The following is a 15,429-nucleotide window of genomic DNA, read 5'->3' as shown; positions in this document are numbered from 1 at the left end:
CATAACGGAAATCGTGTGAAAAAATGTAATAATTAAAATAACAGTAATTTCTTAATATTGCATGACATACAGGATTATTTATATTTCTCGAAGAGGAAATTTTATGAAAAATGGTAATGCCAGCAGGCAAATCAAGCGTTAATCGAATATTAGCATCGTTGAGATAAAAAACAAGGAAAATCCTAGCGGAAATCATGTGAAAACTTGAGCAAACTAACTTTTTATGCCCATTTCTGCTTAAATATACTTTATGTTTAATACTGTTGTAAGATATACAGGATTATTTTTATCCGTAGAGGAAATTTTATGAAAAATTACGTGACCAACAACTACTAGTCAGGGGAAATCATAAAGGAAATCGTGTGAAAAAATGTAATTAAAATAATAGTATTTTCTTAATATTGCATGACATACAGGATTATTTATAATATTTCTTGTAGAGGAAATTTTATGAAAAATGGTAATGCCGGCAGGCAAAGCAAAGAGGTTGTTATACAGGTAATGTAGGCAGGTTTCGTAAGTGCTTGTAGAGCGTTTATAGAATATTAGCATCGTCAAGATAAAAAAAACAGGGGAACTTCTAGCCGAAATCGTTGAAAAAATCGAGAAAACGATGATCTTAGGCAGCTTTCTAATTTCTATGGAAGACGCATGTCGAAGTAAGAAAAAAGTCCTAGCTAAAGTTGTATAAAAGATTGAAAAAAAAACAAATTAAAAGAAAATCAGTTGATGATATTTATTAGGTAAAATGAAAGTGTAGAGTACATCGGCATGTATATAACAAAAATAAACCGGTACAAAACCGCGCTGGAATCTCTCTATTCCCCGAGGAATTTTTGGAGTTTCTTCTGGGTTTCTTTCTCTTTTATTTCTAGTTCGATCTTAGCTAATTCCAGCGGCGACAGGTTCAAATATTCCGAGGAGCAGGATTCCAGCTCTTGCTTCCTTAAGCTGTTCCTCCTGAAACGCACAATAAGGCCTTATATTGTGCGCGCTAGAAAAGCGGACCTATCGATCTTCTAAACAAGCAGTAGGGATAGGCTTTTAAGAAAAAATATCGATACAGTCAAGACGTAAGTAACCAGAGAATGAACTTAATAAAATAAATAATATACAGTTAGCTTGCAAACTTTTGACATTTTTACATTAAATTAAGCCTAAATTAAGTACAACTAGTATGCGTTTTTTAAACGTCACAAAAGTATTAATTTTTAGGCGGAAGGAATTACTTTTATATTATTTGCAACGTTTGAAATTGTTTAAAAAATTATTTGTGAACGTTTGAATAAAATAATAGCATATTCTATTCGGAGTAAAAATGTACTTATATAATAAGTACTTTTTTTAGCCTAGATCTACCACCCTTTAAAAATACTTGAGTTTATTTAAGACACCCTATGTATCGATATCTTAAAGCCAAATATATCGATAGTTTTGAACATCCCTAACAGAAACGCATTGAGGAAAAAACGACGTACCTTGAATTTTCGTCAGAAGAAAATCTTCTTTCGTACGATTGCAATTTGAACATTTCCTTGTTGATCAGCATTGACAGGCGGTGTTGACTGTTCGTTTTTAAATCGGGATTTTCGCCTGGCGCTAGTGGTATTACTGAAGATGGCTGCAAAAATATAATAGAAACCCTTTTTAACCCTTTTTATTTTACTGAATAAGTCAAATAAGGCAATAATTTGTCTAACTGTTGTGTCAAGATATCAAAAAAGTCGAAAACAAAACTAAATGGTATTTAATACTGAACCTTTACACGCGGTGTCTTGGGCGTTGGCAAAGGAATCCTGTACTTCTCCATGCAAGCGGGACAAGTGGTTTGCTTCAAATGTATCCTCATATGATCCTGCACCACAATTCTACCACCAAATCCACTCTCATCTGCACTACGTCTAGCTCTAAAAACAATCATGTATTCTTTCTCTGAAAAATCGCAATTTTTCCAACTCACTTTTCCTCTGGCTTGTTTTCGGACACTTTCTCCTCAACGAGCTTAGGTTTTTCCGTTTTATCCTCGCCCTCCTTGGCCATATCCTCCAAAATGGCCACCACATCTTCGGATAGTTTCACCGGTTGTAGGTCGGGTCTGTCAGCAATGCTGGCCGGTGGCGAATCACTACTTCTCCTGCGAGGTTTGTTCGAACTCTGGCTCGATCTTCTTCTTTTGTCTGATGGGTTTTCGTCTTCGTCTATACGTAAATAAAACAAAGTCGTATATATAAGGAACACCCTGTAGATTTAGAGAAAAAAACTACCCTACCAGTATCGTACTCTATTTTCCTAACCGTAGCCGCATGCTGAATATTTTTCTGGATAAAATTTTTGTCCGTATGTCTGCCAACTTTTTTCTCGGGGTCGGAAAACCTCCTCTCAGATCGATCATTAAAAGAGAATTCCGCATCTTTGACAACACCTACAAATAAACCGTATAAACCAAAAAAAAACACCCAAAAAACTTATATACTTTCGTCGGTAGATCTTCTTTTCACCCTCGAAGACATTTTTGTACGATACTTGGTGATTTTCTTGGTGCTTGGTTCGAATTTCACGTCTTCCGAGGTTTCTAGTTTCGGTCGTACCGGTATCTGGAGTACATTCTGCCGAATTTGCCTCACGAACTGTTCCACAGACCCGGTCAGCGTTTTGATCTCGAGCTGCGTGGATTTGACGCGAAAGGGTGCAGTCAGTACGAACGATTCGCAGCTGAAAAGTTATTTATTTTTACATTATAATTTTTTACATATTTTTTGCATGTTGCGAATAATATGAGTGACAAAAATGACCAATTTAAGTGCCAAATTGACAAAGACAACGTCAAAATATACAGAAGGAATTCTTTTTTTTCTTGGTGAAAACTCCATAAGTTTTGGGTTCGTTGAAGGACTATTAGAAAAAATACTTTTACAAGACACACAGTGTCCCAAATAAGTAAAAATTAGTATAGTTGTATTTTAGTTAAATAATTAGATTTTAACAAATTGTAAGTTTTGGGTTCGTTGAAGAACTATTAGAGCCACAATTTAAAAATAATTTTACAAGATACAGAATGTCCCGAATAAGAAAAAAATATTATAGTTGTATTTTTTAAACGGAACACCCTGTATATTATTCTATTTTTAGATTTTACGATTTAAATAAAGATAAATTTTAATAAGGTTTATCACACTTAAGCCTTACCGTTTTTGAAATATTTTTAATTTTGTGAAATTGCAGTAAAAATTTTAAGGCTTCATTTCTGCAAGAATATCGCGAAGTTTTTAATATTAAATATTTACTGAAGATTATTTATTGATCAGATATTGTGTTGCAATAATAAAAATTAAACTACCCTATACAGAGTGTCCAAAAATTTATATTAAATAATTATTAGCATTAAACGGCAATAATTTGTTTAATTTAAATGAAACACCCTGTATATTTTACGTGAATCAAATGAACAATTTAATTGTCTATCAAATTGTATTATAGAATTGTTTACCTATCTGTTCAAGTTTTCGTAGAAAATGCATTTTCTTATAATTTAGACCTCGTTTATCACTATACCCATGGAATTTTGACATTTTAGATTTTAGATTTAAGTAAGAACAAGCAAGAACTCAAACATTCTACATTCTATGAGAAATTGAATAGCGTGATTCAATTCATTAAAAAGAATCGTAATCCCCATCACTAATACAGAATCAACAGAGTGTTTTTGGGTGTTACCCTGTATAAATTAATATCTAAATTATCGATTCATTACTTGTTTATCAACGGCAATTCCATGAGATCTTCCAAGAAATCTAAAATATGCCTTTTGGTAAAGAGTCTTCTTCAAAACGCTTATGTCGTTAGCCATTTCGAAAATTTCGTAGTTTTTCTCAGGGTTGGACTGTCTCAGCGCGTTCAGCACTGTGTTGATCAGTTCTCTGATTTTTTCATTGAGCAGTAACCGAGTTGCAAGTCGACCATCGTTGATTGGGGTGTTAAATCGTTCTGCTTCAGTTTCTATCAAATAAAAAGTGTGTTTTTTTAGTGTTCTCGCATTATTCTAGTACTATAGTACACACCTAGCGTGTATATTGGTAAAATACTGGTCATTTTCTGTTCTAAATGAATATGTTTACGTTTAGACCTGTCCAGTAATCTTTCCAAAGGACTATGGATCTTACACATGACAGCTGATGGTCTTTTTGGAGGTTGCAAGCTTTCTGTCCTGTGTGCCGATATTAAATGTAGACATAGTATTTTGTCTACATCAACTTCCTCATTTGTGAATAACATATTGTGAATTTGCTAGTTAAAAGATCATGTAAATATTCTCAATGTTTGAATAGAAAATACAGGGTGGTCTGAACTGTATTCCGGAAACTTTGTCAGCATATTCTGCAGATAAAAATATGTAAAAAAGTTGGGAACTTTTTAGTTTTTTAAATAAATCATAAAATTGTTCTTCGAACAAATGATGATAAAACAGTTTCTGTTGAACTTTTGGCAAAAACATTTCAAATTTATTATTTCAGTCTGATAACTATTTAGTCAACATGTTTAATTTATGTCAATGATGACAGGTATTGACAATTTCGATTTCAAATATCTGGAGAACCATAAGACTCGTAGCGATGTTTACCAAGAGACTTTTTTTACGTAAAAAACGTCGTAAACATAATATTTTTTAACTCAATTGTTTTATACTGGTACGGACGAAAAGTTATTGCTCTCCAAACCAGTAAAAAAATATGTAGGTGGCCTTCTACAAGTAGGAGTCATATTGATATCAAAATCAAATTTCTCATGTCAAAAAAAAACAGACACCAATTTTCATCCAAATATTGACGTTACTTCAAAAATGATTTGGAAAAAATCGAAATAAAAATAAAATTTTTACACCCTGTATCACCAAAACTAAGCGTTTTAGGACATACATTTGTACAAACGTTTTGACTTATTTTTATCTGCAGAATATGCTAAAGTTTTCGGAATACAGTTTGGACCACCCTGTATACAGGATGACCAACTGTATTTTTTCACATCAAATAGAAAAATTCTTGTTACGGAACTTTTTCAATAGACTAGACCCTACCCTGTATATAAAGAAAACCCTACCTCAAAAGCTATAAAAGAATGCTTCGACTTGGGTATATTGAAACCCATAATTTCTTCGTTTTTTCCAAAATCAGCAGGGACATAATATTTGTTCAAGGTCTGAAACAAATATAAAAACTATTAAGCAACGTATAATAATTTTATTTAGGAACCTACGTCGTTTAAAGAGTTGGAACTGTCGTTCAGCATGGTACTCTTTGAATATTTTGTCTTAAAAGATATTCGGTCGTTTTGCAAAATTCTCAGAGCGGTTTTTTTCTCATTATCTAAGTACCCTAATTCGACTTTAAGTTGATTTTCCTCAGCTCTATTTTTAGCGATTGCCAAAGTTAGTCTGCTATTTCTTTCCAGCGATCTCACAGACGAAATATTCATTATGTTTTTTTTCTTGATATTTTTGATGGTAAATATCTCCGAATTAGTCAAATAAATCAATCAAATTCGTTAAAAACAGGTTATTTTTGACAAAAGTAACATAAAAAAGTCATAGGCAATCTCTGTAATAGTAATATTACTAGAAAAGCACTAAAAAATGTTCAGTTTTTAAAATAACTGAAAAAAGTGCGTAACTTTGTTCTTAGTTATGCAACTCAAAAAACAATTTGCAGTTTTACTGGTTGCCTATATTTTATAAATCAATTTAAATTAGGTTTTCAATTCTAGATATCTTTTTCTAAGAAAATAGGTTGTTAAATATTTTTTTCAAGCATTTTATTATTTTTAATAACAAATTATAATTTTTAGTGTCTACAATTAATTAACCTGAAACAAAAATTTATATAGTATATTGTATTAAAACCGATTTATGAATCAAGACATTCAATAACAATTGTTAATGTGTCACAATTTATAAGAAACAAAAATAATGATTGTAGTTTTGATAAACGTTAAAAGATGGCGTTACTATAAATTTTAAAAAAGTTTATTTTTTTTTAATTTTGAACTATTATTTATATAAAAAATAAATACATTGTTATAAGATATTAATAAAACAAAAAAAAAACTTTATTAAAAAAATTGCAGAAAAAAATCTTGAAAGATTTAGTTTGAGAAAAAAAATAAAGAAATTTTATGAATGCAAATCAGTGTAGTTATCGCCATTCAGCGCACTATAAAATTTCTTCTGGTGACCTACAGAACGCTTTTTTTATTTGTTGTTATAGTCCGGTAAAATCAGAATTTATAATAATCATTACAGAGATTTACCCAACAGGAAAAAATAAGTTAAAGATATTTAGATTTATATTAATAGAAATTAAAACACAATAATAAGTTGTTTTTTTTTAATTTATTTGCAAGAGATAAATGCACAAAAGTTATTTAATGTACAGAGAGTATTTTCGTATGTTTTACAGGGTTTCTCGTTTATGAGATACAAAAATGCGGTTTTCACACCTAACCCTCTTAGTTCCTGAAATACAGAATCTCGGTTATTTTATAACTTATCGAAAAGGTAAAAACTGAGTTTTTCACGTAGAATCCAGTGGCGTAACTAGTTTTTCGTTGGGATCTGCCATTTTCATTGAATAGTTTCATAAAAAAATAGCATAGCAATGTGAAAACTATATCTCTGTATCTCTACTCATAAACGAGAAACCTCATAAAGCACACGAAAATGGGACACCCTGTATCACATTGTTCACACAAAAGTCCGGAAGGTTTTTGACGTAAAAAAAGTGTAACGTCATTCACTCAAGTCTTTAAAATGATCACGTCAATTTTTTTTGCTACTCAAAAATTTACAAGACAAAAAAATATATTTGTTCATATTAATAACAAATACAAATACTTAAAAATATCCTAAATATGATTTAAAGAATTTGTGGAAATAACTTATGGAATATCGTCATTCAAAAATCCATACAGGGAACTCTTGGTATTACCAACGGCAGACGATCTTCGGAAAATACAAGAAGCTACGTCATATAAATTAGACGAGAAATCCACTGATCTAATACCCAGTACTGTACAGCCTATACTATACCATTCACTTTCCTAAAGAAAAACCTCATTTTAAATTGATTCAGTTTAAGCGAGAACACGCGCGAGGTACCGCAGTAGTAATTTAAGGTACCACACCGTTTAACCGCCTTGGTTCTACTATGCATTTGCGTGGTACCACCGAAACATGTCCCTAATCGAAAACTTCTGCTTTTCCTTGGTGTTGTGGATGGGTTTTCTGATGGTACTTGGTCAAAGTGCCGATGGGAATCCTTCCTTTAGGTTCGGGAGGTTCACTGGTTCTTGGGCGCAGAATGGGGAGGAAAGTAAGGGTTTGAAGAGGTACAGTGGTTGGAGGGCTAACAAGAATTCTATGAGGATGGTTTATTTTCATGATCAGACTATAGCTGTTGTGGAACTGGGTCCTAGGAAACTTTTGTTGGGTTGCGAAGTTATGGAAGTTTTGTAAGTACAAAAAAAATCTATTTTAAGTCTTTTTTATGTTTTTTTTTAATTTACATTGTAGTGAAATAGAAAAAACAATAATTTTTTAAGTGAAAAATTGTAAAACTTGTAAAATCAGTCAGACGCAATTTAGTAATAATAATTATTTTTTGGAAATATGTAGATTTGTGTTTAGAAGCTATAGACTTTTTTATACATTTTTATATTATTTTTAATGAACTACATACAAGGTGTTCCTTAATGACATGCTAATATTTAAAGAGGCGATTCTTGGACCAATTAGAGAAAAACTTCATACGAATGTATGTCCTAAAAATCCTAATTTCTGAGATACAGGGTGGTAAAAAAGTTTCCAAAATAAAAACTTTTTTTCATAATAACTGTGATTTTATTACAGATATCCTTATGAAACTTGATACACGTCTTCTATGCATTAAAATATTTGTTTTGGTGTACAAAGAATTTTATTTATTTCCAACAGTGCCGTCCATACGGGTTTTATATTCAAGACAGAAATTATATATTATCGATGTCATTTCATAGGCTACTGTGATGCCTCTTTTTTTATGGTATAATATATTCTTATATGTTAGACAGTCACTTAATAGATTTTATACTACAGTATGATCGAAAAAAAAAACAGCGTCTAGTTAGCTTGAAAATGAACATCAGTGAGATTCCCCATATAATTTTACATATAAAATGACAGCTATCTTCGTTTCATCGCTGACGCTGTCTTTTTTTTTCGATCATATTGTACCTTTATAACAATATTTTATTAAAATGAAACGAAAAAACGATTCCCAAAATGTAAGCGTTATTTTTTTTAAATTTCAATGTAAGTTACTCATGGATATTTTTAATTTGTTTTAAAAATGGTAAATAGAAAATATAGTTTCTTTTGTCCAGATCTATACGACTCCTTAAAAAACTTACAGATATTAATGAGACACCCTGTATATTGGTTGCCTAGTATAGAAATAGAAAGCAGCCTATAGTATAATTTTCTTCGATCTTCATTTTATATATTTTCACTCTTTACCTACTAACTGATTTACTCGGGTAATTTTCTAAACAGATTTAATTTAATATTCAAATGTTTAAACCAAACTTTCTCCCATTAAAAAAATAATAACATTAAAATTTCTAAGAATTTATTTTTTTTATTTATATGTATATTATTTAGTAATTATAGTGAAGCAAAATAAAAGTTCTTGTTAATTTTAACAAGTGTTATTTAATGAGTATTCTTCTTTAATTATATTCATATTAATTTGATGTCAAAAATAGTTTGAAATTTGTTAAAAGCTTGAAAAATGTAGGCCATTCAAAGTAAATTACAATGAATTTGAATAAATCTATTGAAAAAAAGTGAATCAATCAGGTTTTGTTCACATCAAATTTAACAATAAACAAAAGGATCCTTGTAAGTATTTCATTCTAGCTTGTGAAAATAAAAGTACTATGTTTCCCATATTACAATATATAGGCGTATATTTTTAGTTAAACAAAAACTCAAGCAAAAGAGTCATATTAGAATGTAATATTAAAATAAGCTTTTTACGTCAAGCAGTTTAAGCAGAATCGTGGTTAAGAAATTACCCAATTTTTTGGAACACTCTGTATGATTTTTTAAAAGATTTCAAAATATGTAAAAAAAACAAATAAATTATGCTTGTCCAAGCGTTTCCCGAAAGACTAACCGTTTTTTAAATATCAAATATTGTAATATTTGAGGGGCGTTTTCACCCTCTTGGAATTTGAGATTCGAGAAACCCCTCCTTATCGAACCTCTACACCCCACAGTCAATCCGTTTGTTCTAAAATAAAATATACGTGTTTAAGCGTTTTTTCGGAAACTTAACCTTTTTTAAATAAAAAATATTGTAATATTTGAGGGGTGGTTTCACCCCCTTGGAACTGTAATTTCGAAAAATCCCTTCTTTTCGAACCATTTAAGCATTTTATATATTAGTATAGATATAGATTAAGACAAGTATTTGGTTTGGTCCTGTCTATAATATTTGCAGTTCTTCTCTAAGAAGAAAGACACAACTTTTACAGCCAAATTCTCTATTTTATTACCATTTAATACATAATTGCTAGCAAGAAATATTGCGTTATGTATAATAATTATTATATTATCCATATACGGTACTATAGCCTTGAATTAACATAGCTAATACACTCAATGATTAACTATCTTTTTACTTTTGTCTTTGCGATAATAAATATTTACCTATAACTTGTATTATAATTAAACAAAATAATTTGTATGGATTATTTAGTTATAATGCATTCTGAAATGTGTTTAATTTGTAATTGTTGCAAAATGAATGTGCCTAATTGTTGTAAAACTGTGTTGTGTCAAGAAATTGGGAAATCAGATATTATGGACATTTTATACTAATGAAAATAAATGTGCCATTTTACAATAGTTTCAAGGTTTATTAAGAAAAAAAAAGATAAATTTTGTCTATAAAATTTCGCACATATTTTGTTTTGGAACCTTATTAAGAAATATATTTTTTAATAGAATTATAGAACATAAAACAATAGAACATTACTTTTTGAGGTCTAAACATTTAAATGTCTTATTATTTTTCGATTTTTAAAAAATCAAAACAATACCGGGTGTGTCTCAAAAGTGGTTCACCCCTATAACTTTTTATTTTTTCAGATAAAAAACGCGATTTGGTATGTTAGTATATGACATAAATTAGGATTGATTGACGCATTTAATTATTTTCAGTCACTTCCTGTTTCACCGGAAATTACTGCAACTTTTAATTTCTAAGCACCCTCGGTATTTTTTACTTTATTCGATAGAAAAGGCGCTCTGAATGAGCCGCTTTTGAGACGCACCCGGTATACAGTGTAAACGATAAAAATTCGTTAAAGTGGCTTTTGAATTGGCAGTTGGTGACTAGAGGTTATTTTTTCTGTTATCTAATTTACGTAGAAAAAAGTTGTTGGGACAAAGAAGTACTAGATATCTAAATTGACTGTTATACACTATAAAATTTTGTATTTTAAATTAGTCTAAGAATAAAAAATTCTAGCACAATATTGCAAGTATGTAACACCCTGTATACGATATAAAACTCCATTTGAATATTGTACATTATTCGTTCCTTCTTTCACACCCTATATATTATTATGTTTCTTCTAGTGAGACGGATCAGTATTTGAAAGTTCTTGGTGAATTAGAATCAACAGCTAGGCCAGTTGGTATCAGTTTCTTGGAGATGTTAACATTGATGGATCAGTGCAAAGAACTAGATGAAATGAGTGGTTTGATCAAAGAACCAGGTCCAGGGGTACAGAACAAAACAACCAAAGCCATCGATCAAGCCAGGAGCATACTGGCAAATGATCCGTTTACTTTGTTTAGAGGAATCATACCTGGTGAGTATAGATATATCGAAAAAATATAGTGTATCCTCCTTAATTGGTATCCCTTTATAGGGATTCAAACTTTCCGGCACAAAATTCCTCCACCCTAAAATTTTGACTTAAGTTTGATGTTTCGTAACTTTTCTATTTGTTATCCGATTTTTATTATTGTGGTATTAGTTTGTAGATAAATTTGTTGGCATTATTTTTTATTGTTTTAATGTTTTTTATATATTTCGGTTAGGTGGATTTATAAATATATTATAAATATAAATATATATTTGCAAAAAACAACGTTTTGATTTACCCCGGTATAAACCCACCTAACCGAAGAATACAAGCCATTAAAATAATAAAAAATAATGACAATAAATTTATCTTCACACTGATACTATAATCATAAAACTCGGATTACAAAATAAAAAGTTATGCAACATCAAACTTAGTCAAATTTTCAGGGTGGCTCGGCGGTTCCTAGGAACAGAAAGAGCAAAACAGTATTTACACAAAATAGTACTATATAGTATAGACAGTATTTTATTCTCATTTAAAATTGGAATAGCCGATTAATTCCATTCTTTTCCCAAACAGGAACAAAATGGTGTGGCACCGGCGACATAGCCAAGAACTACTTCGACCTAGGAGCCCAATCCAGCGTAGACGCCTGCTGTAGAACCCACGATCTATGTCCCATAAAAGTCAGATCGGGAACCCAAAGGTACAATCTCAACAACAATTCCCTCTACACGAAGTCCCACTGCGAATGCGACCAGAGACTGTACGATTGCCTCAAAAAACAGCAGTTTATACCGGTCGCAAACCTTCTGGGCAACATCTACTTCAATCTAGCCCGCGTAGAGTGCGTGCAAGACGCCAAAGAAGGCAGAACTTTCAAGAGTCCCAACATGAGATTTTAGTACTTTTTTGACATATATACGGTGCGATCGAAAAAAAATCGACGTCACGGTAGGCATCGTTATTTCTATCTATGCCTACTGCGACGGCGTTTTTTTTTCGGAACGCGCCATATTTTTTTTCAAGTGTAAAGTAGACTAGATTAATTTATTGCCAAAATCTGTAAAACTGTGATGGAAAAAATATTTTTTTTTAAATATACTTTTTTTACAAACTAAATATTTTTTTTTACATCATTGACGCCGTTTTTTTTCTATCGTATGTAATAAAATAACACATTTCTAAAAATAAATTTATTTTTTGAAGAAATACTTTACAACATTTAAATATAAAATTTTCAGTACAAAATACACCATAATAGCCAGCTGTTTTCAATTTGTCATTAATAAAAAACTTTGGAACTTTTTATCTTATATTATTATCTAGAAATTTTCTAAAAAAAATACCCTAAAAACAAAAAATTAAAAAAAATAGAACAAATAAAAAACAGCTGACAAACAAATTTAATCTTCATAACTAATAAATTATATATTAATTTATTTATACTCCTTAAGAACCATGTCACCAATTAATAACTTCTGTACATCGTTGACGCCCGCGTAAATTTCGGTAATTCTGGCATCCCTGTAGTGTCTTTCTGCGGGCATATCTTTAACATAACTGAAAAAATTAATAATTACCATTAATATCAGGTCAAACAGCAAAACTTTTTTTATAAAGATCTTACCCCATTCCTCCTAAAATTTGAATAGCACCATGTGTTACAAAGGTAGCTGCCTCGCTAGCAGCCAATTTGGCCATAGACGTGTATTTTGTCGACCTAGATTGTTCATCTGTCAACACCGCAGCCCTCCAGACCAATAGCCTTGCCGATTCCAGCCTTGTTGCCATTTCAGACAGCCTCAACTAAAATTTCAACAACAAAAATCATCACATCCCAGAATAAATTACAAACTTCAATATTCAGCTAACTAAAAGAGTTTCCAACATATCATGTATTTTGTTCCATTTGAACCAGCGGAGAAAAAACGCATCATTTAATTTTATATAAACCCACTCTGTATATTAAACAACATTGCAAATTTAAGTAAGTTGAATTTTATGAGAAGACAGTTTACTTCCAATTAATAAATAGTATGAACATTTTTTGATTTTAGAATTTTGGGAGAGCTTTAAATAAGTAGCAAATATATAAGTTTGATAGTGGTCATATTTCAAAAACCACTCGGTATAGAATATAACATGACGTTATTAAACAAAAATCTCAAATCAGAAACCTGGTGTAGAATTTTTTGGGACCCCCTGTAAATCCAACTTGCTGTAAATCAGCAAAAATTTTAGTTTTACGCAACCAGTAATACACGAGCTAAATTTAATTTCCTTTAAAAAATTATTACTCTATGGTGGTGATTTTATTTGTATAAAAAAGCTTTTTCCTGATAAAAACTTAATAAAAATTGAAACTTGAAAAGTTAATTGAGGGTAAATTATAATTTACAATAAAATTCGTTTTAAAGTTCAAAAAGTTTGACAAATTAAAATTAATCAGTACAATTTTCAGTGTTATGCAACCAATAATACACTAAATGTAACTTAATTTTAAATATTTTTCGGGTGGTTTTATTTATACAAAAAGGCTTTTTCCTGATGAAAATTGTATAAAAAATTGAGACTCAAGTAAGTAAATAATATTTTAAAATTAAAAATATTGTCAAAAGTCCAAATAGTTTGGCAAATTAAAATGAATTGATAATAATATTAAGTCTCATTGTAAAAAATCACTTGCCTTTACTGCATGTAAATTTCCAATAGGTTGTCCAAAGGCTTTCCTTTCTAAAGCATATTTTGCAGCCAGTTCCAAAGCGGCCTGCGCTATCCCCAAAGCTTGTGCAGCTATCCCAACCCTGGCTCTTTCCAACTGGTTCATAGCTACCAAAAATCCACCACAAACATCTCCTAAAAACTCAAATTTTTACTCAAAAATTACCACACTACATTCTTTTACCATTTTTTTACCTATAACGTTCTCTTTAGGAACCCTGACATTCTCCAAAATAAAATCACAAGTCGGCGAAGCCCTAATACCCATTTTATCTTCGAGTTTACCGAAAGACAACCCTGGTGTCGGTACAGGCACCAGGAAGCTTGTAATACCTAAAAACTAAATGAAAAAATAAACTTGAAATAAGCAAAATGAAAATTTACCTTTGTGCTTCAAAGACTTATCGATTGTGGCAAAAATCACAGCCGCTTTACACACATTCCCAGAGGTAACCCACGATTTTGTACCGTTTAATATGTAATGGTCTCCCTCGAGTACTGCCGTGGTTGAAATAGCACTTACATCGCTTCCTGCATCTAAGAATTTAATTTTTATATATATAGGTTTGAAAGGTTTTTCTAGTACTTACCTGGTTCGCTAAGAGCAAAACAACCAATGCTTTCCTGAGTAAAGGGTCTTAAAAAACATTCTTTCTGTTCTTCAGTGCCCAGTCTATTTAATAAGTTAACATATAAAGCATTATGTATTGAAATTATAGCACCTGTGCCTCCACAGCCTTTGGATATTTCTTCAACAGCTACAGCAAGTCCAAGCATACTTTCTCCACTACCTCCATATTTTGGATCGGCTGTTATGCCTAATAATCCTAATTTACCTAGTTTGTTTATCTAAAACACATCATATGATTAAAAATATTATTGTTAAATAACTGTTTAACTACCTGTTCTGTGGGATATTTATTTTCTTTATCTAGCTGACTTGCTATGGGTTTTAGTTCTCTCGTAGCAAAATCCTTGCATGTTTTCTGTAATAATAAATGCTGTTCAGATAACTGGTGCAAACTAAAAGATCTTGTGCCATTTTTTAGAACTTCTACAATAAAAAGAGCATTAAAAAATAACTTAACAAATAAAAATGACCTACCTCTTAAAATTGTAACTGAAAAGTTGTTCAGAGACATGACAAATTCTCCAAAATTTAATATAAATATACTTTTATAATGTGTCTGCTTCAAGTGTAATTAGCAATTGTAATGAAACATGTTGACCTTCTTTAGCAAACTTAAATTATTCAATATTATCTTGGGTGTTTGTGCGATAGAATCAACATAAAACGTAAATTTTGTTTTCCAAAATTATCACAAAGTACCTGATAAGATTTCTGTTTAGATTGGATATCCTGATGAGTTGTTTTGTGGACGTTTGTCGCATTCTCGACAATTAATTCAAAACATCTGGTTTCGAGTTAAATACGAAGCATTTTAGAAAGTTGTTTTTCGAAAAGCCAAAAAACAGAAATCGTAAATCATATGGAAATAACCTTTTTCAAAACAAATAAACGTCAAAGTGACAGCCGGAGATTATTTTAGCCACAGATTAAATTTAGAACAAAATAGAAATTATCAATTAATTAATTTAAAAATAAATTAATCTGAATTATAGCTTTAAAAGACATTTTTTTTATGGAAAAATTTCTTATTTTACGGTAAGGGTATGAATTCGGTGGCTGACCTAGAAATATTATAAAAAATATCTTAATATCAATCCAAGACGGTCAAAATTTAACCTTCACCATATTGTCAAGATTTTATTTTGGCATTACAGGAAACAAGAAAT

At 30.8% G+C, this 15,429-nt stretch overlaps 3 protein-coding genes across 6 annotated transcripts; 1 reads left to right on the top strand and 2 right to left on the bottom strand.

Moving 5' to 3' along the window:
• Nucleotides 1–721: 721 nt before the first annotated feature.
• On the bottom strand, nt 722–5,529 carry LOC115888774. Of its 3 annotated transcripts, none has more exons than XM_030908616.1 (7): nt 3,752–3,913; nt 2,474–2,712; nt 2,270–2,422; nt 1,961–2,198; nt 1,760–1,907; nt 1,479–1,621; nt 722–994 (listed from the first exon to the last, which is right to left on the bottom strand). In XM_030908616.1, exons 1-7 carry the CDS (start codon nt 3,772–3,774, stop codon nt 883–885), a joined length of 1,056 nt encoding a protein of 351 aa, XP_030764476.1. In that variant the 5' UTR covers nt 3,775–3,913; the 3' UTR covers nt 722–882. The 3 variants fall into 3 exon arrangements, with proteins under 3 accessions (XP_030764476.1, XP_030764474.1, XP_030764475.1); XM_030908614.1 differs by having other exon boundaries at nt 722–960; nt 3,752–3,911; XM_030908615.1 differs by lacking the exons at nt 722–994; nt 1,479–1,621; nt 1,760–1,907; nt 1,961–2,198 and adding exons at nt 4,059–4,284; nt 5,095–5,193; nt 5,251–5,529 and having other exon boundaries at nt 2,359–2,422; nt 3,752–3,996.
• Nucleotides 5,530–6,809: 1,280 nt separating this feature from the next.
• LOC115888775 lies at nt 6,810–11,984 on the top strand. Its single transcript, XM_030908617.1, has 3 exons — nt 6,810–7,500; nt 10,673–10,908; nt 11,488–11,984. Exons 1-3 carry the CDS (start codon nt 7,223–7,225, stop codon nt 11,811–11,813), a joined length of 840 nt encoding a protein of 279 aa, XP_030764477.1. The 5' UTR covers nt 6,810–7,222; the 3' UTR covers nt 11,814–11,984.
• A 150-nt stretch (nt 11,985–12,134) lies between these two features.
• Nucleotides 12,135–15,052, bottom strand: LOC115888773 (short-chain specific acyl-CoA dehydrogenase, mitochondrial-like). 2 transcript variants are annotated; one of them, XM_030908613.1, is made up of 8 exons: nt 14,963–15,052; nt 14,535–14,618; nt 14,223–14,481; nt 14,017–14,169; nt 13,828–13,965; nt 13,598–13,767; nt 12,539–12,717; nt 12,135–12,471 (listed from the first exon to the last, which is right to left on the bottom strand). In XM_030908613.1, the coding sequence occupies exons 3-8, from the start codon at nt 14,407–14,409 to the stop codon at nt 12,348–12,350; spliced, it is 951 nt and encodes a 316-aa protein (XP_030764473.1). In that variant the 5' UTR covers nt 14,410–14,481; nt 14,535–14,618; nt 14,963–15,052; the 3' UTR covers nt 12,135–12,347. The 2 variants fall into 2 exon arrangements, with proteins under 2 accessions (XP_030764473.1, XP_030764472.1); XM_030908612.1 differs by lacking the exon at nt 14,963–15,052 and adding an exon at nt 14,738–14,852 and having other exon boundaries at nt 12,137–12,471; nt 14,535–14,686.
• Nucleotides 15,053–15,429: the final 377 nt, after the last annotated feature.

This window comes from Sitophilus oryzae, unplaced genomic scaffold (genome assembly GCF_002938485.1).
Source record: "Sitophilus oryzae breed Bouriz unplaced genomic scaffold, Soryzae_2.0 scaffold_808_pilon_pilon, whole genome shotgun sequence".
NCBI lineage: Eukaryota > Metazoa > Arthropoda > Insecta > Coleoptera > Curculionidae > Sitophilus > Sitophilus oryzae.
This window is presented reverse-complemented; position numbering and strand designations above follow the sequence as displayed.